General features: G+C 38.1%; 1 protein-coding gene across 8 annotated transcripts in view; it reads right to left on the minus strand.

Annotated features, from left to right (window-relative positions):
* MAP3K4 (mitogen-activated protein kinase kinase kinase 4) overlaps window positions 1-23,771 on the minus strand; it is a 153,882-nt gene that overhangs the window by 64,320 nt on the left and 65,791 nt on the right. For all 8 annotated transcript variants that reach the window (XM_020986748.2, XM_020986747.2, XM_020986750.2 and 5 more), the window contains exon 3: window positions 3,440-4,800. In XM_020986748.2, the coding sequence (XP_020842407.1) occupies window positions 3,440-4,800 (1,361 nt within the window). The remainder of the gene's footprint in view (window positions 1-3,439; window positions 4,801-23,771) is intronic.

Here is a 23,771-nt window from a genome sequence, read left to right on the forward strand (position 1 = left end):
TTTGTGCAGATAGTTGGTTTTTAGTCATGAGATTAGAAACAAGTTACAAACAGATAATATACCTGGGCCAAGAGAGGCAGAAATTCAATAACTGAATTCAACAAATTGTCTACCAAGTACAGAGAGTGCTTATAGAAACTAGAGATAAAAAATTAAAAAAACAAAAAAAAAGTACCTCTGCCCAAAAGTTGCTTACATTCTAACAATGACAACTGACATTTATATAGCACTTTTAAAGACTGGAAAGCACTTTATGTTCGGTATCTCATTTGAACTTCACAACAACCCTGCGAACTAGGTGCCCTAAGGATTATCATCCCCATTTTACATATGAAGAAACATCAAGTCAGTTACCCAAGTTCTCAGTGTAATGAGGAGGATTTTGAACTCTGGTCCTGACTTAAATTCTCTCTCTATTAAAAAATGCTACCTCTAAAAGAGATATGATGGTTTTGAATACTCTCTTGAAAAACAAGCAGCTGAAAATACAAATTATGACAATCTTAATCATCAAATTATAGTATGTATAAATCTACTACATATTTCTTCACAGTGTAAGAAAGACACCCTTAAAGTCATGTACTATATATACCATAAAATACATGTTTTCTGTGACATTAACATTATTAAAAATTTTGGATACTGTATCCACAGAAAAGCTAAGACATATTTTGAATACATTCAATGACTGACTATTAAACTAATTTCTTACCAATCAAAGAAATCTTAAAAAGTTCTCTCCAAATTCAACAATGCACTTAAAGTAGCTAAGTTAGAGTGGTGTCTCTTCATGCTTTTTATGTTGTAATAAGAGCTAACGTTTACATTGTGTTTTATAGTTTATAAAGACTGTTGAATACATTGGCTTATTTGGCCATAATAATAATCACGTGAATTAGACAATGAATGTAATATGATTCCCTTTTTATTTCTGAGGAAACAGCCTTACAGGCATGAAGTATTAATGAGGAAGACGATGACAGACGCTCACATTCATAAAGGCTGTATAGTTCACAAAGTTCTTTAAAGGCTCACAATAAGTCAGAGAGGTAGATACTGACTTAAATTCATGGTACCATCAATACAGACTTGAAAGGGACCTCTAAGGTCTTCTTGTCCAAATCCTTCATTTTACATGGAAGCACAAAGAAGTTAAATGTCTTCTCCAAGGTCACAACGGCAGTAAATGGTCAAGGAAGGATTTGAATCCAGGTCTTCTGATTCCAAATATAAACTTCTTTCAACTATTTCCATTCCTTTATGTCCTGAACCTGCTAGTAAAGGTGAAGTTCAGGATTCGGAACCAGGGTTGATTTTGGGGTTTTGTTTTGTTGACACAACTATGCCAGAGTAGTCATTCATCAGGGATAGCAGTGTGGTGTTGTTCAGACCAGTAGTCAGGAAAACCTGAGTTCAAAGCCCACTTCCTTCCACTTAACAGCTGTAGGGCCTTGGATAAGTCACTTCTCTTCTGAGCCTCAGTTTCATCTACAAAATGGAGTTACTAAAACTTGTAATACCTAATTGTCATGAGGGTCAATTGAGATCATGAATGTAAGATGTTTTGCCAACTTTTAATGCTTTATAAATGTTCGTCATAATTAAAGCACAGAGTATCTTACTATATTACCCAAATTTTTTATCTAATTTAATTATGCTTCAAGTAAAAATTAATGTAATTCTTTCTTTGTGCATATAGCACACCAAGGATCTTTATAATGAATACACTGGATCAACTATTTAAAATCCCTCATTTAAACTAAAAGAAGATAAACAGACCCATATACATCCCTTTACTATGGCCTTAGGCACCTATGTACATAATATAAACTCATTTTAAATCAACTTATCTGCTATATAGATTCATCTTAGAGGTTCATTATTAAACTGACATATACTACAAAAACAAAACAAAAATAATCCTACTTATATAATAACGGAGGTGAAAGGGCCTCAGAGATCTATGTCCCTAAAATACCTACGAACATTAGGACAGACAGCTGTCAATACTTTTTAAGATTTCCAAGAGTAGGGACAGCTAGGTGGTGCAGCAGATAAAGCACTGGTCTTAAAGTCAGGAGGACCTGAGTTCAAATCCGGCCTTAGACACTTGACACTTACTAGCGTATGACCCTGGGCAAGTCACTTAACCCCACTGCCTAGCCAAGAAAAAAAAAATTTCCAGGAATGATGATTTCACATCACTTGTTAGTTCATTCATTCCAATTCTATCACCCTAACTGTAAAGAAATTTTTATGTGTTAAAACATCAAGTCAAAATAATTCCTACTTTAACTTAGGTTTATTTCATCATTTAATTTTTTACAAGAAAATAGTAATAAAATACAATAGACAAGTTTATAGCAGTACATCTACTATTTCGTACTTCAGACTGGTGATGTCTGAAGCAACTAGAAAATTTGGGTTTCTATCCTGACTACAACATCTCTGTATGCATACACAGGGGGTGGTTTCAATATCAGTAACATCACCATCACCACCACCACCACCACCACCACCACCCTACCTGAAATATACTGTGTTTATGGATCTGTAGTATATGCGGTTAGAAGTGTCAATCTTGCTCCTCTTCAAAGATAAAGATGTCTGCCTTTTCCCACTGGACCTCCTTTCTAACCCCAATTCCTCTTTCTAGTGTCATGCAGACTACATAGGAAGTATTATTTCCAGCATCTTATATGCCATCCTCATTTCAATTCATTTCAGCAGCATGTTAGCCAGCAGTCAAGGGAAGGGCAGGAGATTCTGAGTCAGAATACCTGAGTGTCAATCGTAGCTCTCCCTCTTCCTGCATGTGTCACTCTAGACAAATCACTTAACTGCTTTTGGTCTCAATTTCCTTATTGGTAAAATGAAGGGTTTGGACTTGGTGACCTCTAAGGTCCCCTCTATTTTAAATCTATGAACCCTGCCTCTTCAAGCAGCAGCAATGTGATGTTATCTCAAAATAAGTTTTCTGTCAACTATGAGACCTCTACTCATGCTCATCTCTTTTCATTTTGTTCTCATTTTATCTTTCCTTCTTTAGGCTACTTTTGAATTGCTGGGTTCTTTTTCCCCTAAGTATACCTTGCACTTTGCATCCTTCTTGTAGATCAATTTGTACCAGTTATCTCGAATTATTTTTTATTATATTCTATTATATATTATAGATTTTTTATTCTATAAAATATTTTAAGATTTTTATTCCATTTAATTTTTACTGAACAAAAAATCGGGTACTTAAATTTCATTTAAATTATTCACTTAAAATGTAGAACTTTTAAACTGAAAAGATAACTAGCAATTATTTATGGAAAAAATGTAAGAAAATACCACTGAATTAATAAACACTAAATTAATGAAATATACATTTTAACCAACAAGAAACATGAAATCATGAAAACTACAACCTTTTAAATGTCAACCAGAAACCTACCTCCAATGGAAGATCACTCTTAACCAGTGCAATACGAGCCCTTTGTAAAGAACCATCCATTAGCTTGTGAAGTCTTAAAATTAATTTCCTCAAACCCATTTGTTTGAGCGCTTTGTCTACAAATGGTCTGTATATAGAAGTCAGACAGTATCTACTATAGCCTGCTTCAGCACTGTACTCAGACACTCCCCAGCCACTTGATTCATCTTCAGATTCAAATCTGTCAAATTTCTTTGAAAAATGGTCCTGTGGCTGGAGGTCGAAACTGCTCTCCATAGCCTGTTTGAAGTCCTTTACGCTCTGATCCAGGACATGTTCTTCTTCACTTTCATCAGTGGTGGTTTCCAATTCCTTCACTTCTTCTGTGTCACTTCCCTCCTCCTCTGGTTCATTGCCTTTGGACGGTCGGGGAGATGGTATTTCAAACACTGGCCAGCCAATGTCTGATAAATTCTTGACGCCCAAAACAGTTCCCATAATCCTTAGTTTCTGATTTAAGTCTTTCGTAATGTTTAGCCACAGACAGAGCGCCTGCACCCTGTCTTGGAAATCCTTTGCAGCATATTTTTCATAGTCCTTTTGAAGAGCCTGCAAAGAGGGATAAAGTGCTTCTATGTATTCAAGCCGCTCCATTACCCTCTTCACCTGCTCAAATGAGACTCGCTGGCGCTGGAGATGCTCGTGATAGTTTGAATAACCCATGGCAGCGGCTCCGTGGGGCGCTCTACACTGCCCTTCCACTGAAGTACCATTAAACCTAGCTCCATTTCTCACACAAGCGAAACTCTCATAATTTACTTTGAATGTGAGGATTTCATTGATAATATCTGGGATGGCTTGGCGGGCAGTATATAAAAAAAGGTCCTGGTCATTGATGGTCCGTCCTGCATGCCAGGCTTGTAACTCAAGCCAAATGAGTTCATTGGATCGGTTAAACCAGAAAGCAGACGTGTTTTCCTGTCCTCTCTGCTCCCTGTCTTTTTTCTTTGAGACTGAGGTAAGCTTTAGTAGAAGTCGTAAAGTTTCAAAGAATTTTAAGCGTTCCAAAGGACAATCAGTCCTAGAAGTCTGGCGTGCAGTTCTGGCTATAGGTATAGGCATGGAAACCGGAAGCTTAGCATTGCTACAGCCAAGGCTGAGGTAAGGCTTGTTGAGATCAACATCCGGAATTGATTTTTTTGGCAAAGATCCACCTACTGAGTCTAACATGAAGGAGCACTGTACATTTTTTTTATGATCCCGTTCTGTTGTTCTAAGAGTGGCTCGGATCTTTTTCTCTTGCTTATAGCTGTGTTCTTCTACATTCTCTACTGTTTTGCCAATGTCTTTGTGAGGAAGCTGATTCGGTGTGTTCATTTTTTCTATTAAAAAAAAAAAACAGAACAAAACAACATTAATTCTAAAAGTATAAATGCCAGTATAAATGAGATAGCTAAGTGACACCTTAGACTTGGAGTCAGGAAGATCTGAGTCCGAAGCTCGCCTTAGGCATTTAATAGGTATACAGCCCAGGGCAAATAAGTTAACTTCGCTCAACCTCAGTTCTAAAACAGGGGTAATAGCACCTTTCTCACAGGATTGTTGTGAGGATCAGAAGAGATTAGATATGTAAAGAGTGCTGCAAACATTAAAGTGCTATGCACATAATAGCTATAATTATTATATAAACTATATTATACTAGATCCAAGATAGTACACCTAAAGTCATAACTGGTCATCAATATTTCTAGATCAACAAATATTTTTAAATAATCCTGACTGATACTTTTACAATTTCCTGTCCTTTTATATCACATTATTCCAAACTTCTAGATTCTGAAAATTAGGTGGAAATTAATGAGTTATCAAAAATTTCTGAGTTGTCAACTTTTATTAATCTTTTATAAAGCATAATAAACACATTTTATGCTTTCTTTCCATATTAACTAATGGTGATTTCAAGCTAACTTCCCTCCTCTATATCCCAAATTACAGATGCCATATCACTAAAGTAAGAAAATCTAGGCATGCAAACCAACAGACACAGATTCACCAGCATTTCACTAATTTTTGTAAAACTTAAAAAAAAAACAGGTGACAAGACATGTGTAACTTATTTTGATTCGGTTAATTACCTTTTAAAGCATAGACAAGTGGACTTGCCTGAATACAATAGTATAGCATTCATAAGCAGCATCTCTCTGCATCCCACTTTTATATTATGGGTATTTAAAGACATAGTTCAATACTGAAAGGATGCAAGATTGAATAGATACAATGCTGCTTACCTTGCTGCCCCTGCTGAATGATCTGTTCACAAGGAAATAAGAGCTCTGGTGGAAATAATTGGAAGAAGAATAAATAGCTTAGAAGAGAAAGTGGTAAACCTTACCTAAGTAATGGACTCCCTGAAAACTAGAATAGATGAAACAGAAATCAATTATTCCATGAGACAGTAGGAAATATTAGAACAAAAGATTAAAAAAAAATAAAATTTAAGATATCTGATACAAAAAAACAAATGACCTGGAAAATAGGTCAAAGAGAAATAATTTAAGAATTGGATTTCCTGAAAAACTATGACTTAAAAAAAAGCCTAGACATCATGTTTCAAGAAATCTTAAATTAAAACTGACCAGATCTACTGGAACCAAAGAGCAAATTGAAGATAAAAAGAATCCACTTATCACCTCCTGAAAGAAACCACAAAAGGAAAAAAGTCCAAGGAATGTTGTAGTAAAAATTGAGAGTTCCCACAACAAAGAAAAAAAAAAAACACTGCAAACATCCAGAAAGCAGTCTGAATATCAAAGGACTGCTGCCAGAATCACCTGGCGGCTTCTAAATGAGAGGGGATTCTGGAATAAGATATTTCAAAGCAAAAGACTGACTTGTAACTAAGAATAATTTACCTGCAAAGTTAAACATCTCTTTGTATATGTTCATATTTATTCTGCATATGTTTTTATATGTATTTACTGTCTCTCCCATTGGAATATAATTTCCTTACTAATAGAGATGGTTTCATTCTTTCACTTGTATCCCCTGCACGTAACACAATACTTGGAGCAAAGGAGGTCCTTTATAAATACTTGCTGATTTAAAAAATCAACAAATTAATAATCTCCTAACATATTCTAAAAAAGGAATTTTGAAAATCAGAAGACAGATAAATAAAACTGAAAATAAAATGAACATTTAGCTAATAGGATAAAGCCAAAGTGATTTTTTTTTTAAAAAAAATATTTCTGATGAAAAAAATCATAAGTGACTTTTGAACTATAAATTTTAAAAGAATCAAGAGAAACCTAGAAAGGTAAATTTATTTGTGGAAATAGAAAGGATGTAGTGTTAATATTTCAATAAAAGGAGACTAAACAAGTGTCCCTTCAGAATCCTAATGTCTTTTGGGGTGGGAGAGAGAACTGAGGGAGTGATGGCCTTTGACTGACCATCTCCTTGATACTTTCCTCTCTCTAGTTTTCAGCACACCGCTCTATCCCAATTCTGTTACTACCTATGTGGCTGCTTCCCTCTCTGTCTCTTTTGCTGGATCTTCATTTGGGTCAAACCATGGGTATTCCACAGGGCTCTGTCCTGGGCCCTCTTCTCTACTCTCTCTACTCTACTTCACTTGGTGATTTCATTACCTCCCATGGATTTAATTATCACCTCTATTTTGATGATTCTCAAATCTCCTTATCCAGCCTTAACCTCTCTAATGACCTCACTCTTACATCTCCAACTGCCCTTTAGATATCTCAAACTATCTCCAACAGACATCTTAAACTCAACATGTCCAAAACAGAACTCACTATCTTTTCTCCCAAAACCTCCCTCACCTTTCCAAACTTCCCTATTTACTATCAAGAGTAGCACCACCAACCTCCCAGTTTCTCTTGTTTGAAACTTAGGAATCATTCTCAATTCCCAACTATCTCTCACCTCCCAAATTTAATCTGTTCCTCAGGCTAGTCAATTTCATCTATGCACCACCTCTCCAACATCTCTTCCTTCTTTCCTCTGACATTGCCACCACTCTGGTGCTGGCCCCCATTCCCTCAAAGTCTGGACTACTGAAATAGCCTGTTGGTAGGTGTGCCTGCCTCAAGTCTCCCCACTCCACTCCATTCTCCATTCTGCCACCAAAGTGATTTTCCTAAATTGCAAGCCCAACCATGTTACCACCCCCACCCCCAATCAATAACCCCAGTAACTTCCTATCACCTCCAAGATCAAATACACGATTCTCCGTTTGCCATTCAAAGCTCCTTAAAACTTAGCCCCTCTGCCATTTCCAGTCTTCCTTCACCTGTCAGCCCCCCACGTACTCTGATGCAGTGAAACTGGCTTTGTGATTCTTTCAACAAGACACTCTGTCTCTAGGCTCCAGGCATTTTCACTGGTTGTCCCCCATGCCTAGAATACTCACCCTCCTCTTCTCCACCTACTACCTTCCCTGGCTTCCTTCAAGTCCCAGATAAAATTTCACCTTCTACAGGAAGCCTTTCCCAATCCCTCTGAATCCCAATGTCTTCCCTCAGTTGATTATTTTTTTATTTATCCTATATATACCTTGTCTGTACATATTTGTTTGCATGTTATTACCTCCATCAAATTATAAGCACCCTGAGAGCAGGTATTGTCTTTTGCCCTTCTTTGTATCCCCAGAACTTAGCACAGAGACTGGTAGGGGCTTACTAAAAGCTGAAAGACTAAGAAAAACAGACGGTGTAGGGGTAGACTGGTTATACTGTGAGAGTTTGAAGAAAGAAAAAGAGAAGAGAAAGGAGATAAAAGAAATACTCTGGCATAGAAAGAAAGAAGAGGATGGAACTGAGTATTTTGTAAGAAGAGTATACAAACATAAAGGATGGGACGGAGGATGTTGGACACTACTCTCACGTGAAATGGCCAAAGAAAGGTCGGTCACACACACACACACACACACACACACACACACACACACACACAGAGTTTGGTGTAAAAACACATAAAATTCTGCAGGGAAATAAGCAGGGATGATGGTAGAGGACTAAGGGGGAGGAAAATACCAGAGAGGATAAAATCCTAAGGAAAACAGACTTCCAGATACTGAAGGACAGAATAAAAAGGGGAAGAGGGAAAATAAAACTAAAATGTAAGGGAGTATCCATCAATTGGGGAATGCCTAAACATATTATGTTATTATATGCTAATAAACTATGAAAAAGATGATTTCAAAGAATCCTGAGTAAAATTAATTGATGGAGACTGAAGCGAACAGAAGCAGAACAATTCTTAAAGTACAACATTATCAACAACTTAAAAAGACTTAAGAACCTTCACCAAGGCAATGATCACTACATCTCCAGAGGACCTGATGAAGCACTTTACTTTATCTACTTTGTCACAGAGCACTCAATGTATAGAAAGTGACATACATTTTTGGATATGGCCATGCTTGACTATGCTTATATGTTGCAAGAGTTTTCAATTTTTTTTCTGCTATCTTCTTGGGTTTTTAATTGGGGACAGGCAATTTTGGAAGTAACAGATGGAATTATACACATTAAAAAAAAATAAGCAGTGGGAAATAAGAGATCCATAGTTTCATACACAGTACTCTTATGGTGCACTGTTACATATATGGAAATGCCCTTTTTTGTAGCTTAAGTTGAGAATTAAAAAAAAAAAGATTAAAGAGAGGATAGGGGTAGATGAGAATGGAGAGACTGGAGTCAAGAAGACCAATTAAGAGGCTGTTGAAATAATCTAGAGAGAAGTGGGAGAGCCTGGACTAAGGTGGTAACTGTAAGTACAAAGAAGTGATCAATGCAAGAGGTGTGATCACTGATTCAATATACAAGGTAAAGAAGAGTGAGGAGCTAAGGATAATACCAAGTTTAAAACCTGATCAACTGGAAAAAGTGCTTATAGGACAAAATTTTTAAAAAGTAATTTGTCACAAAACTAAGTAAATTTTTATTTACCAAATATAACTGGAACAGTTGCCACTGTTTATCTCTTGCTTTTATGTATTTCTTTTTTAGGTATTTTATTTATTTAGATATTTGGGGTATTTTTTTTTAGGTATCTATGCAGTCCTTGTGGAAAATACATGTCTTCCTTTGATCCTTGCTTGGAGTTTTTAGAATTACTATCACCTACTTTCAGATAATCTCTACATCTACAGTAATTTTAATTTAATTTAATAAAAGTGTTTTTTTTTTAATTTCTTATCTCTCCAGCTTTAATTCCTGAACTGGGACTCTGTGCCAGGTGCCAGGTTACACCTTCTGCTGTATTTTTGAATTGGTTGGTTGGCCCTGCTCAGTTCCCTGAATTCTTGAGCTAAACTTCAACTTCTTGGGGTAGGCCTCCTTGGACCTCTGAGGTCCAGAGCACTAGATCTTTAAGGTATCTCAGTGTAGAGTGCTAGGGACCTTGAAGCCCCTGAACACTTAAACACAAGGTCATTTGGGAAGGAGGCCACCAATGGATGGAAGAGAGGGAACGGATATGTAAGATAGTACTTGAGTTGCATCTTAAGGGAAGGCTTTATGAGTTAGAGAAAAACAGGGAGTACATTCCAAGCACATGGGGCAGCCCATGTCACTAAGATGGTAACTGAGTAGAAAGAAAAGGGATCAGATGCAAGAGATGTGATCACTGATTTGAAAGGCAGAGGGAGGAAGAGTGAGGAGCCGATGCAAAGACATAGAGGTAGGAGGCAGAGTATTCTATACACTCTTTTCCTATGATAGGCCAGTTTGGCAAAAAGTAGAGGATTGTCCAATGAGATTTTAAAAGCTAAAGAGAGGAGTTTATACTCGATACCAGAAGCACTAGGAAGCCACTGGAGTTGACTGACGGCAGACATCTGGTCAGATTAAACCTTACCAAAAATTACTTTGACGACAATGTATAGCATTGATGGACTAATATGGTAAGCAACTGGAGACAGGGGAGACCAGTTTGGAAGCCTTTGCAATAATCACAGCAAGAACTGATGAGGGCCTGGACAGAAGGAGTAGCTAAATCAGTGGAGAGAAGGGACTGTATGCATAAAATGTCATAAAAGGTAGAAACAAGAAGACATAGCAACTGATTGGATACCACAGAGTGAGAGAGAATGAGGATTACAAAATAATCCGAAGTTTATGAACCTAGGAGATTGGTAGGATAGTGATGCTTTCAACAGAAATAGGAAGTTTATGTGAGGGAAGGGTTTTTTTGGAAAAAAGATAATGAATAACATTTCAGACATAGTGCATTTAAGATGTGTCCAAACTTCCTATCTGAAATGTCAAATATGCAGTTAGTGATGTGAAAGCTCAGGAAAGAGAGTAAGGCCATCCCTACATGTACATATCCATATGTTTATCTAGATATCAATGTCATCTGCACAGACATAACAGTTAAAACCATGGAAGAGAATGAGGTTCCCAAAAGAGAGAATGAAGAGGGAGGGGGCCAAGAATGACTAAGGCAAAACCTTAGGGAACAGCCAGTTTGAGGGAATGACATAGATGACAAGCCAGCAAAGAAGATCAAGAAAGAGCAGCTAGATAAGTATGAGGCATTTCAGGAGAAAATCATGTTATGAAAACCCAGAGGAGAGTATCCAGGAGGACAAGGTGGTGTCAATAGTATCAAATGAAGTAGACAGGTCAAGAAGGATGAAGAATGAGAAAAAACCATCAGACTTGGCAATTAAGAAATCACTAACGCTGAAGACAGCAATTTCAGTTGACTAATGAGATCGAAAGCCATACTGCATAGGAGTGCAAAGAACATAAAGGTAGTAAGTGTAGATAGCTTTTTCAAGGAGTTTGGCTAAGAAAGGGAAGAAAGAAAGTAGGATGAATGTTTGAGTAGATGGTATGGTCCAGGGAAGGTTTCTGTTGTTGAGAGAAAGAGGCATGTTTAAAGTTTATAGTAAAGAAGTAACCAGCTGAAGGGAAATCATTGAAGATTCGAGAACAAAAAGGATGACGGAGAATGCAATCTGTTGGAGAAGGTGGGATCAAGGGCACACAAGGAAGCCAGGCAAGGAGACTGGAGGAAAACAAGGCAAGAGTAGGAGTTTGTTTTTATAAACTGCAGTTTTATAAACTGAATTCTGATGATTAAGATACATATTGAATTGCATACTGAATGCATTACTTAAAGTAATTGCATTACTTTCTTTTGTTAACATAAGTGTCCAGAGATATGTATTTTCCCAAGGACTATATTAGCCATAAGGAATAAATCTGGTTTCACTATGAATATTTTCTTCAATAAAAATTTTTGTTTCCATGATTTGGTCTTTAATATATTCATTATTTAAGTTAACATTATTTAATCTTCATTTAGTCTCTTATTTTTATTTCATATATTGTTTACAAGTGTGTTTATTATTGAACAATTTTTGCAAAGCATATAAAAGAGGCTGAAAAAAATAAGTATATTCTTTAAGATTCCCATAATAGATAGTTTTTAAAACATTCTGTTGTAATCCCTAATTTCTTATTTATGTCCTAGATTTACCTGAGTCTGACACAGGCCCATTAGCCCAAACGGCTAATGCTAGGGGACAAGATTTAAACTCAGGTTTCTCTTGACCCCAATTACATTGTTCTTTGCATTACATTATATTGTTTCAGTAACTATGGCATATTTTATTTTTATATCAGACTGCCACAATAGTAGGGAGTTGGCCTCAAGAGTCAAAACAAGTTGAAAGGCGTCAGATGCAAGTCAACTGACTATAAGCCACTTAAACTTCTCACTGACTCAGGCAACTCTAAGACTATAAATTGCTAAGCATGTGCTGATCTGCTTTAGTATAGGACATTGCCTCAATGAGAGTCCCCTAAACCAATGAAACAGAAATGTCAGGGGGGAAAAATCACTAGCTTGGTATTTTTGACTTAGTGAAGGTTTAATAAACATTTAATGAATTACTGATTTTTTATAAAGTCAAGTAACATCAGCAAGCATTTATTAAGTACTTCCTAGCACTATGCTTAGCTCTGTGGATTCAAAGAAAGGCAAAAATATCTTCAAAAAACATGGATTTCAGTAAGAGAAAAAAAAACTGTAAATAACTAGAGTCCATTAAACTGTAAGCTCCTAGAGGTCAGGGACTGTCTTTTGCTTCTTTTTTGTATCCCTAGCGTTTAGCATAATGCTTGGCATATAGTAGGCACCTAAAAAATGTTTTTTGATTGACTAATTGGAAATTAACAATATATGGAAGATAATCACAAGCAGTATGGGGAACTGGGTGGCATATGACCTGAGTCTTGAAGGAAACCAGGGAGACAAAGGTGGAGATGAGGAAGGAAAACACTCCAACCCTGGAGAACAGCCAGTACAAAAGAATGGAGACCTCAGAGGACATGTCATGCACTAGGAATAGTATAAAGGTCAGTGTAGCTGAATTACATGGTTTGTGCAAGAAAGTAAATTTTACCAAAGCTGGAAAGGTAGGAAGGGTAAAAGAGACATACCTTAATTTTCTGAATGGGGGGAAGAGGGAGTGGCAATGTCAAATACACTTTGGAAATGTGACCTTGGCAGCTAAGCGACACATAGACTGGAACGGAAAGACTAGGTAAGAACAGTTGGAAGGCAATATTTCAGACATAAGGTAACGAGGACCAGACCTAGTGTTATGACTAAGTAAGGAGATGAATGAGAGATGTTGTGAAGGTAGATACCATAAGATTCATCAACAGACTGGAGATGTAGAGTAAGTGGGAGTGAAGAGTTGAGAATAAAAATGAAGTTGAAAATCTGGGTAACTTAGGGGATGGGGATGGAGGTACCCTCAATCATAATAGTAAAGAACAAAAGAGGAGAGGATTTGGGAGATAATGGGCTCTGTATATGGAAGTTGAAATTCAAATACTTAATAGGCAGTCAGTGATTCATGACCAGAGCTAAGGAGAGAAAGTAGGACTGCAGTCCTACTAGGAAGTCAAACTCTGAGTAACTGGGGGGGAAAAAACCCAATGAATATTCTAAAAAAGATAATTAAATACACCTTCTCTCTCACTGTAGAGAATAACTGGAAAGTTGGAAAGACAAGAAGGCTGGGGGTGGAGGGGAACAATGAACTCAGTTTGGGAAATTTTGAATTTGAGAAGCTTATATGACATCCAATTAAAGATGACCAAAAAACAAAACTAGAGCACACAAGAGATTGAGGTAGGACACAGAGATGTGAGAATCATCAGCATAGAGATGATAACTGAATCCTGCAGAGCTAATGAGCTCTTAAATAATACCATACAAAGATAAGACCCTCCCAGGACAGACACTTGGGGAAAACTTATGATAAATGAGTGTGACATATGTGAAGAATCAGCAAAGGAGAATGAGAAGCCACTAGACAGGAAGAGATTGAAGATAAGACAGTGGTGATGATAGAGGTTATCTAGTAAAGAACATGAGAGGGGAGAGGCTCAAAGTTGCTTGTAGAGGAACTGGCCTGGACCAGAAGGTCATCTTCTTATGTAGGAGAAAACAGCAAGGAGAGATGTTTGCTGTCAGATAGGAGGAAGTTCACTACAAATGGCCCCAACGTTTTTGGTGAAGTATCAATTAAACAACTAATAAACATTTATTAAGCACCCTACTATGTGTCAGGCATTGTGCTAAGCCCTGGTATTACAAAAAGACGCAAAAGACAGTCCATTTTAAAAGCAGGAAGGTGTTAGAATTAAGACAGGTTAGCAAAGGCTTCTTGTAAAAGATGGGATTTTAGCTGGAACTCGAAGGAAGCCACAGAGGCCAGGAGGCAGAAATGAGGAGGAAAAGCATACCAGGCATGGGGGACAGACAAGAGAAAATGCCTGGAGCCTGAGAGATGGAGTGTCTTGTTCATGGACAGCCACAAAGCCAGTGTCACCAGATGAAAGAACACATATTGGGAAGTAAAGCGTAAGAAGACTGGAAAGGTAAGAGGAAGCTAAGTTATGAAGGACTTTGAATGCCAAACAGAGCATTTTGTATTTGCTTCTGGAGGCAACAGGAAGCCCCTGGAGTTTACTGAATAGGGGGTGACTGGACCTGCATTTCAGGAAAACCACTTTTAATGGCTGGAGAACAGACTGGAGTTGGGAGAGGTTTGAGGCAGGCGGACCTACCATCAGGCTATTGCAATAGTCCATGTGTGAGGTGATAAGGGCCTGCACTAGAGTAGTGGCAGTGTCAGGAGAGAATGGGGGTGTCACTGAGAGATGTTGCAAAGGTGAAATTGACAAGCCTTGGCAAGAGGTTGGATATAGGGGGGTAAGAAGATAGTGAGGAGATAAGAGTGACTCCTAAGTTTTGAGCCAAAGAAGAATGTTAGAAGGGGGAGGAAGTTTTAGAGGGAAAGGCTTTGAATTACATTTTGGACATGTTGAGTACGAAGATGTCTACTGGATATCTAGTTCAAGATGTCTGAAAGGCAGTTACGGTCACAAGAATGGAGGATCATCAAAGAGGCTGGTGCCAGATAGGTAAATTTCAGAATTAACAACATAGACACGACAATTGAACCCACAGGAAGTGATGAGATCACTAAGTAAAGTAGAAGGGAAGGAGAAAAGAAAAGGGCCCAGGACAAAACCCTGAGGGACACCTGTGGTTAGATATGGAGGAGGATCCAGCAAAGGAGACTGAGCAGGAGAACCAGGAGAGAGGAGTGTTCCTAGTATGAGGCAAAGTTCCTCAGCTGTGAGGGTTAGGGTAGGAGGTATTATGGGAGACTTGACAGACAAGAAGGTTTGGAATAGCCACTGTTGTGAATGAGACATAATTAAGGCACATAATTAAGGAGGAGAATAACCCTGATCCTCCCAGCTGCTAGTGTCCTTTCCCCAAACCACCTTGTATTCATGTTATATTTTGTATATACATATGTAAGCACATCCATAATGCGTAAGTACTCTCTCTCTCTCTCTCTCTCTCTCTCTCTCTCTCTCTCTCTCTCTCCTCCTCCTCCTCCCTCCTCCTCCTCCTTTCTCACCTGTACAACTTTGTGACTTCTCTGACTCCACCTTGCCCCAGGAAGTTCATTACCAGGAGAACCTCATCATCTAACAAGATTCCACTGGTCTTGGTACTCCACCACATCACTTTGCCCTTTGCCCTTCTGACTGGAAAACTGAGCAGAGGTGGGAGGGTGTGGGGTGGGGGGAAAGCAATGAACTCTAAACCCTCCATTTTAGGAGGGAGCTTAGTTCAAAACATCTCCTTATTTCTCACCTGGCTGAACTGTTTTACAATTTCTCTGACTTCTAGCCACCCTCTTCCCTCTCAACCTCTTTATGGTTTCCTCCTTGTATGTTGTCTTCCCCCATGATAATGTAAGCTCCTTAAGGGCAAATATAAATTTTGAAAAAGATAAGCTAAATTACCCAAGTTTTAGAACTTTGATGTATAGAATGCCTTACATGACAAATTCTGATCACTGAACCAAAAAACTAGTTCATAACAACTTAAGTATGACTAAAAAAGAGCTAATGACTCAAGCTATTAATAAATTATCTAGGGTTTTCTATTACAGTTAAAATAAATGATAATTACATTAACAACTTCCCCAAATACCCTTAGTAAATGTCAAAACTTAATGTGTAAAAGAACTATACAATGAAATAGTTAAACTTCTGGGAATCAAAATGTCAGAATAAGAACTAAGTCACTCTCACTCTCCTTTACCAACCTCTGAAAGCCCAGAAAATATCGCCTCAGGAAAAACCCTGGAACAGCTGAACCAGCAGAAAGATGGGAGTACAGCAGTATTGTAGCAGGAAGCTTGGGGGATTAATGGGAAAAGCCCCTCTCGCTGAGGGGGGGTGGGGGTAGGAGAGCAGTACAGGACTGGAGGTGTCCCAGCAAGCCAGTGGCAAGCCCCACCTCAGCAAACCAGAGAAAGATCCGGAGCCCCAGGGTGGTGAAGCAGGCAAGCACCAACATCAGCGCCCCCACCCCCACTCCCCCAGCCACTGCCTCAATATATAGGCAGGGGAAGGAGTACATACCAGCTCAGAAAACCACCACATGCAACAGCAGTCTCCAGCACAATTCTTGGAAGTGCAAAGCCCCAGGCTGACATACATCTTCCAGCAGCCAAACATACAACTGCTAGGCCCAGGTAAGAAGAAGCCAAACATTCAAGTCCAACACCTGAGTGAGCAGGCGTCTCCCAGGGGCCAGATTCCCCACCCCCCACCCCAAGAGCTCCAGTGTTGCTGACCCCAGCCCCGCACCAGGTAAGCTGCCAGAACTCTACAGCCTCCAACTGCCAGCATCTGAGGCTGCAGCACACAAAGCCAGTGACCAGGTCCCAGGCTCCCAGCATAAGAAGCTTGGGTCAGCACCCCTGTGCTCCAGCAGGAGAGCTCAACTTTTTTTTTTTTAAGTCAGGAAATAGGCAAACACCATGAGCAAAAAGCAGAAACGGACAATGACCACAGATTCTGATCATGGGGAAAGGGAAGATCAAGGCACAAATTCAGAAGAGGACAACACTGTCAATATACTCATATCCAAAAACTCAAAGGAGAATATAAACTGGTCTCAAACCCAAAAAGCCTTCTTGGAAGAGCTCAAGAAGGATTTTAAAAGTCAAATAAGAGAAGTAGAAGAAAAATTGGGAAAAGAAATGAGAGGAATGCAAGAGAAAGTCAATAGCTTGCAAAAGGAAGGACAAAAATTAACTGTAGAAAACAAGACCTTAAAAAATACAATTGGCCAAATGGAAAAGGAGACACAGAAACTCACTGAGAAGAACTCCTTAAAAAGTAAAATGGGCCAAATGGAAAAGGAGGTAAAAAATCTAAAGAAGAAAACAATTTGTTAAAAATTAGAATTAGGCAAATGGAAGCTAATGATTCTATGAGAGATTAAGCATCAAACAGAAACAAAAGAATGAAAAAATAGAAGAAAATGTAAAATACCTCATTGGTAAAACAACTGACCTGGAAAATAGATCCAGGAGTGACAATTTAAAAATTATTGGTCTACCTGAAAATCGTGATGGAAAAAAACAAAAACTGAAACTATACAATGAAATGGAAAATAACTAGGTACAAAGAATACAGCTGATTTATTTTAAGACAAATCTGAAATTAGTCAACTCCTATTGTACGCCCCCCCCTCACCTGTTAGTGCTCTTCTTTTTAAGTATTCTCTTCCAACTAGATCACAACTCCTCTAGGATTTTTCTTCCTATTTGATTCTTGTCCATGTTTTTCCCACAAATCCTCCTTAAAGGACACAGACAACGTGAGACTATTTTATTTTTATAATGTCATAGGGGAAACAAGGGTCCATTTGGACTATATGGTGTTAGATAGTAAGAATTCTTACTACACAATTAGTTTGTCTACCTCCTTGTAGGGTCATAAAGAATTAGAGAATCTTAGAGTTGGAAGGTACCTCAGAGAGGACCAGCTTATATCAGGACAAAGATACCATCTTCAAAACACATAACCAGATGTGGTCAACCAGACTTTGTTTTATGATCTCCAAAAAGAGCACTGGATAGCACTACTCACACAGCCCATTCTACTTTAGGATAGTTCTAACTGTTAATAAGTTTTTTTCATACTTGAAGACTAAATTTGCTTCCCGTAACTTCTACCTGTTATTCCTAGTTTTTCCCTCTGGGGCCAAGTAGAACAAGTCTAAGTTCCTTCCTTTCCCCACTCTCAATCCACCAAAATTCAGAGCTGTTTTGCCTTCCCTTTTCCTGCCTCAAAGTAGCTACTAGAAAGGAAGAGTGACAGGGTACACCCCCTAGTTTAGCAGGGAGTCACCAAGTACAATTCTTGCTTTGAGATACAGTATTACCATATCATTATTAGATCTTACCAGCTGCCCTACCACTTCATCCTAAGGTCCTCCAGGCCTTATCATCTCTGCCCTGCCCCTATGCTCTCTCCAGACCCCCAAGCACTACCATCTGACCTGCTGATGTAACCTAAGAGCTCCTAGGTCTTACCATCCACCCTGCTGTCTGAAACAAACATGCTCTTAAGCTTGTTAACATCCTTCCTGTTATACCCAGATCTGAAAAACATAATACTTTGGTTACTGTCTCACCAGAGTAAAGTATCATAGCACTATCACCTATTCCTGGATGTTATATTTCTCTTGATACAGTGTATCACAAAAAGCTAGAAAGACTAGTATGGACTGATGCTGAGTGAAGTGAGTAGAACCAGGAGAACATTGAACACAGTAAGAGCTACGTTGTTCAAAGACTAACTTTGATAGACTCAGTTCTTCCAGCAATGCAAGGATCTAAGACACCTCCAAAGTCTCATGAGGAAAATGCTATCCACATCCAAAGAAAGAACTACGGAGTCTGAATGCAGATCAAAGCATACTATTTGCTATTTTTTTCTTCTTTTTTGTTGTTTCCTCATTCTTATGGTTCCTTCTACTGGTTCTAATTCTTCCTTACAACTAATGTGAAAATGTTTAATAGGAATGTATATGTGGAGCCTACATCAGACTGCACACCGTCTTGGGGAGGGAGGGGGAGAATAATTTAAAACTCAAAAGCTTATGGAAATGAATGTTGAGAAATCAAAATAAATTAATAAAAAAATATAGTTTACCACACACAACTTTTACTAGTTACCAAATCACACTTTGGACATGTAATGAGCTTAATCACCTTAATCAAAATTATTTGGTTGTAATATATTCTATTCAAAAGAGGTGACATATACTATAGCAACAGGGCCTTAAACTGTCAATCCCAAAATACTGTGGTAAGCCACCTAAAATCTTACAAAAATAAGATTAGGAATTCATTCAAGAATAAAAACATTAATTATCTCATGTGAACCATACAATTCTTAAATTAGGATAATACTTTACTTCTGATCTTAGTAGTTGGAATCTTCAGAAACACCCTCCTCCAAAAAGTAATATACAGTAATTTAATTCTTCCTATTAAGATGATCTCTACCAGCAAGTTCATCAAAATATTAAACCAGTCTAGTGATACAACAAAAAGTCACTATTAAGAAACTATGTTTCAAATCTTTAAATCAAATAATGCCAAGTCACTTTCCACTACTTCCAAATCATAAACACCAATTCATTTATATCTAAATTTGGAATACTTATGGCAGATATAATTGATTTTTTAAAAAAAATGTTTCAGTAAATCTAGTTTTGGACTCTTTAGAGGCAAATTTAAGCTGTTCTTTCCCACAAAAATTTATCTTCAAGAAAACCTGACAGCCATTACTTAGAATTAATTTTCAGTATACTATACATATTTTTTCCTTTCAAAAAATTTCATTTCAAAGAAATTTCATAGAAATAACCTGTATTTAACATAATCTGTTTTTAGAACAATATGACATTTTCTGATTATTTCCCCCTAGAAACTTAATTGCTCTTCACAGTACAAAGCACTGAGATGAAAAGAAGGGGGGCGACCACTAAATTCCATCAAGAATTATTCAATTTGAAAATGTAAAACAAATTCAATTTAACATAACATATAAGTCAATTGACCTGTAGCAACCCTGAGGCACTGGTTTTAGACAGGAATTTATATTTCCTTAGTTTCTATTTTTAAAAAGTTTCTAATTTTCTAATCATGTGTTTTAACTTACTTGTCTCTTATCATTGTATGTAAATTCAATTCTAGCACCCAGACTCTCTTAATTTTTTTTTTTAATTCACAAGGGCTTGAAATGGAAGAATACTTATGGAACAAAGGCAGAATTCAGGCAACAGAGCTTAGGACAAGCAATTTTATTGTAAATACTTTTTCTAATGCATGCTAAGAATTTTTGCTAACTGAAATTTCTAAGTTTCCCTAAAAAATAAGTTATATATGAGCTTTGTCAAGTCATCTTTCAATATAAGGTCATATTACTTTAAATTCTCCTTTGTTCCACAAGTCAACAAAATATTAAGTTTTCATAGTCAGCCTAAAAACAAGTTAAAAAGCCACAAGCAACAGATCATACAATTAGAGTGTAAAAGGACTTCGTACATATATCACTGAATCCAACCTACAATTTGAGAAATGAAGAAACTAAAGATCAAGTGTTATCTAATTTATCCAAAATCACACGGCCAGTAAATGTTAAGAGTCAGGATTAGAATGCAGATCTTTTGACTCATAGCCAAATGATCTTTCCAGTATGCCATGCTTTTAAAGTTTGACTCATTTAAAAGGTAGAACTCATAACAATCTTGTGACATAATACTCTCGCTAAAGGTGATGCAAAATTAAATTCACATATATGGTACGCTAACTGAACTCTGATGAGCACTGTTACACTCAGTGTACAGGTGAGTGTGGGTTCAAGGAACTCTGTGTTCCTCACATCAACAAAACTAGTCTCAGGCCAAGATCAAATCAAGTTTGAAATGTGTAAACATATTTGAACATACAAAGAGATAAAGAAATAACAAGATAATTTGGGAGATGTAGGAAGGCCTAGCTGCCTCCTAAGAACACAGAGAATGTGTGAAACTGCTTTGGAAAATAGAAAGCATTACTGAAACTTACTAGTATCATAGTTATCACAACTACAATCCATGCCCAAAACAGCTAGCTTTTGGGTTACATGGAATGGCTTCAATCTCGGGGAGATATCTCCCAAAGTATTTTCTTTGGCTTTTGTCACTACCAGTATTTTTTCCTGGGGACATCAGAATAAGGGTTCGTGTCTCAGTTTTTTCCTCCAAATAGTGGTTCTGTTTCTTATAATTCCTTGACTCCAGTTTCACTTGGTCTAAGAACTATTACTAGTCATCTGTAAGTCTAGGATAATAGAAATGGAAGAGACCTTTTAGGTCAACTAGTCCGACCCTCATAAATAAACAGAGGACCAGCAAAATTAAGTAACTAGGTAAAGGTCAAATAGTAACAGTTAATATTTATAGTGTTTCAAAGACTATATGTGTATATGCGTTTGTGCATATATTTTATATTTTATGCGTATGGATGTATCTTTAATTGAATCTCATAGCAATACTGTCATGTAGGTACCATTGCTATTACTATCATGATTTTACATATGAATAATCTAAACCCAAGTCTTTAGTATTCTATCCATTTAGAGTCTATAGAGCACATAGTCTGTCAGTAAATATACTGACAAAATCAAAACTGAAAATGGCAGAAGAATAATGAGGTCCCAATGTCTTGCTGGTGTGGGTATGTGAGTGGGGGAGGGAGGAGAGTACAGGAATTATTATTTAGCACTATGATATTTAATAGTAAAGGTGGCAATTTCTGTACTGCTGATTTAAAACATTTTTTAAAACTTTAAAACAAAGGTGGCCTGCAAAAATTGTAAAGGAAAACATCCTTTGTATGTAGAAGAAATCCTTTGTGGAGGCCTGCCTTAGAACAACCTCGTGTTGCCCATTAGGAAGGCAGGTGGCCCCTGGTGCACTGGACAGTGTGGACAAAGGGAACTGAACAAATTGTTATACTTGTAACTACTGCCGTTCTCAAACTCGTCAATGTTGTAGAGGCAAAGCATTCCAGGTCCGTGGTGAGTAGTATGGAGTTACTGATGCTTTTTTTTTGTGAGACTACTAGGTGGTACCATGGATAGAGCACTGGACCTGGCATCAGAAAGCTCTGAGTTCAAATCTGTCCTCAGACGCTCACTGTATGAACCAGGAGAAGTCACTTGCCCTATCTGCCTCATTTTCTTCATCTATAAAAACGGGGATAATAACAGCACGTACTCCCCAGGGTTTTCGTGTAGATAAAATGAGATAATATATATAAAGTTTTCTGTAAACCTTAAAGCAGTATATAAGAGCTATAACTGTTATTGTTGCTATTTCTGTTCCTGTGGTTGAGTTTAGTCAAGAGAAATTTGCTTCCACCTGGGAAGAAGTCCATCTGGCTTTTATTGCCCTTCCTCAGGGTTACCTATAAAAGACTTCCCTTTTGGGGAATACCGATGTACAACACTATATAATTGATATAATGTTGACCAGGCCAGATCAGGCCATGGTGCCTCGGGTCCTACATTAGATAAGGAACAAAGTGGGGAAATCAAACCTAAGAAAATGCAAGCATCAGCCTGTTTAGTCAAGTGTTAGGGAATACTGTAGGTAGAGAAAACCTAGAGAATTCCAGGCACAGCCCAAATAAGGCACTGATAACTTCTCCTTTCCTATTAGCTAGAAGGAAACCCAGAGACTTACTGAATATTTCAGGTTGCAGTGAGCCCACATCCCCATCAGGACTGACCCAGGTATTTGACGGTTCATATTTACCAAGTCCAACCCTGAAATGAGGCCAAGAAAATCCTACAGCCCTGGAATATGTAACGTAGGCTCTCCATTAGGTCTCTCTTTGGGACTGTGTTTTTAATCCATGAAGACCAGGCTGAGTGGGCCTTTTGGAAGTTACCAGTTCCCCAAAGCAGCCACTCACAATTGTACTTTTGAAAAGCAGCTGCCCACTAAGGTCCTAACTGCCACTGAATAGATAACAGAGAGATCACCCTTTGTTCAGAGTTGCCCGTGATGCAACGTGACTGCGGTAAAAAGATTACGTAGGGCCCAAGAGACTTGTACTAATAAATAAAAATGGTACATCCAAAATCATGTTTGCTTGGATCCCTCTGACATCAGTGCCCATGCCAGAACTGAGACCTCCAGACTAGGCCCTGGAATCCTGCTGCTTCCATTAGTCCAATAAGACTCCACCTATAAAATGACTTTTCTTTCCAATATGAGAGGAGAACATGCAAAATGTGCTTCAGTAGCCACTAAACCAGTAAGAGGGGATACATATTTTAGGGAACAGCAGTTCTGGAAAGTGCTCATAGTGGGCTGAACTCCAGGATGCATGGCTGGCATGTGAGAGAGTTTGGAGGGTAAGGTAGAAGAAGATCTCCATCTACACGGATTCCTAGGCAGTGGTTAGCCAAGTGGTCTGGGGCCTGGAGTGAAAAGGACTAGATAACCAGATTCTCCCTTTTGGGATTACGACCACTGGAAGAATTTTGCCAATGCTTCCTTCCCACTGCATAAAGCTGTTTGAGGATTATGTTAGCACCATCAGAAACATCAAACGCTCTCCACTGAATTAAACCAACATACCAGAGCCATTACAAGAACAGCAGAGCCTAAGGGTGGATCAACTGCCAATCTGGTGGTAATTCTGAGGGCCCGGTGAAGGTAAAGGCAAGTCCTTACTTAGCCCCTCTGGAAGAAGGGGGCAGAAATCCTTCTATGGGGCAAAGATTCAGTTATCATTCCCTTGATGAGGATCTCCTGGAGGAAAGGTTTTGGTAGATAAGCCAGGAAATACTGAGTGGGTGGCAGTATCAGTATCAACTGAGCTCCTGGAACACACTGCATAGATGAGACTTATGACCTT

Source organism: Phascolarctos cinereus, unplaced genomic scaffold, assembly GCF_003287225.1.
Source record: "Phascolarctos cinereus isolate Bilbo 61053 unplaced genomic scaffold, phaCin_HiC Scaffold_5;HRSCAF=322, whole genome shotgun sequence".
Lineage (NCBI taxonomy): Eukaryota > Metazoa > Chordata > Mammalia > Diprotodontia > Phascolarctidae > Phascolarctos > Phascolarctos cinereus.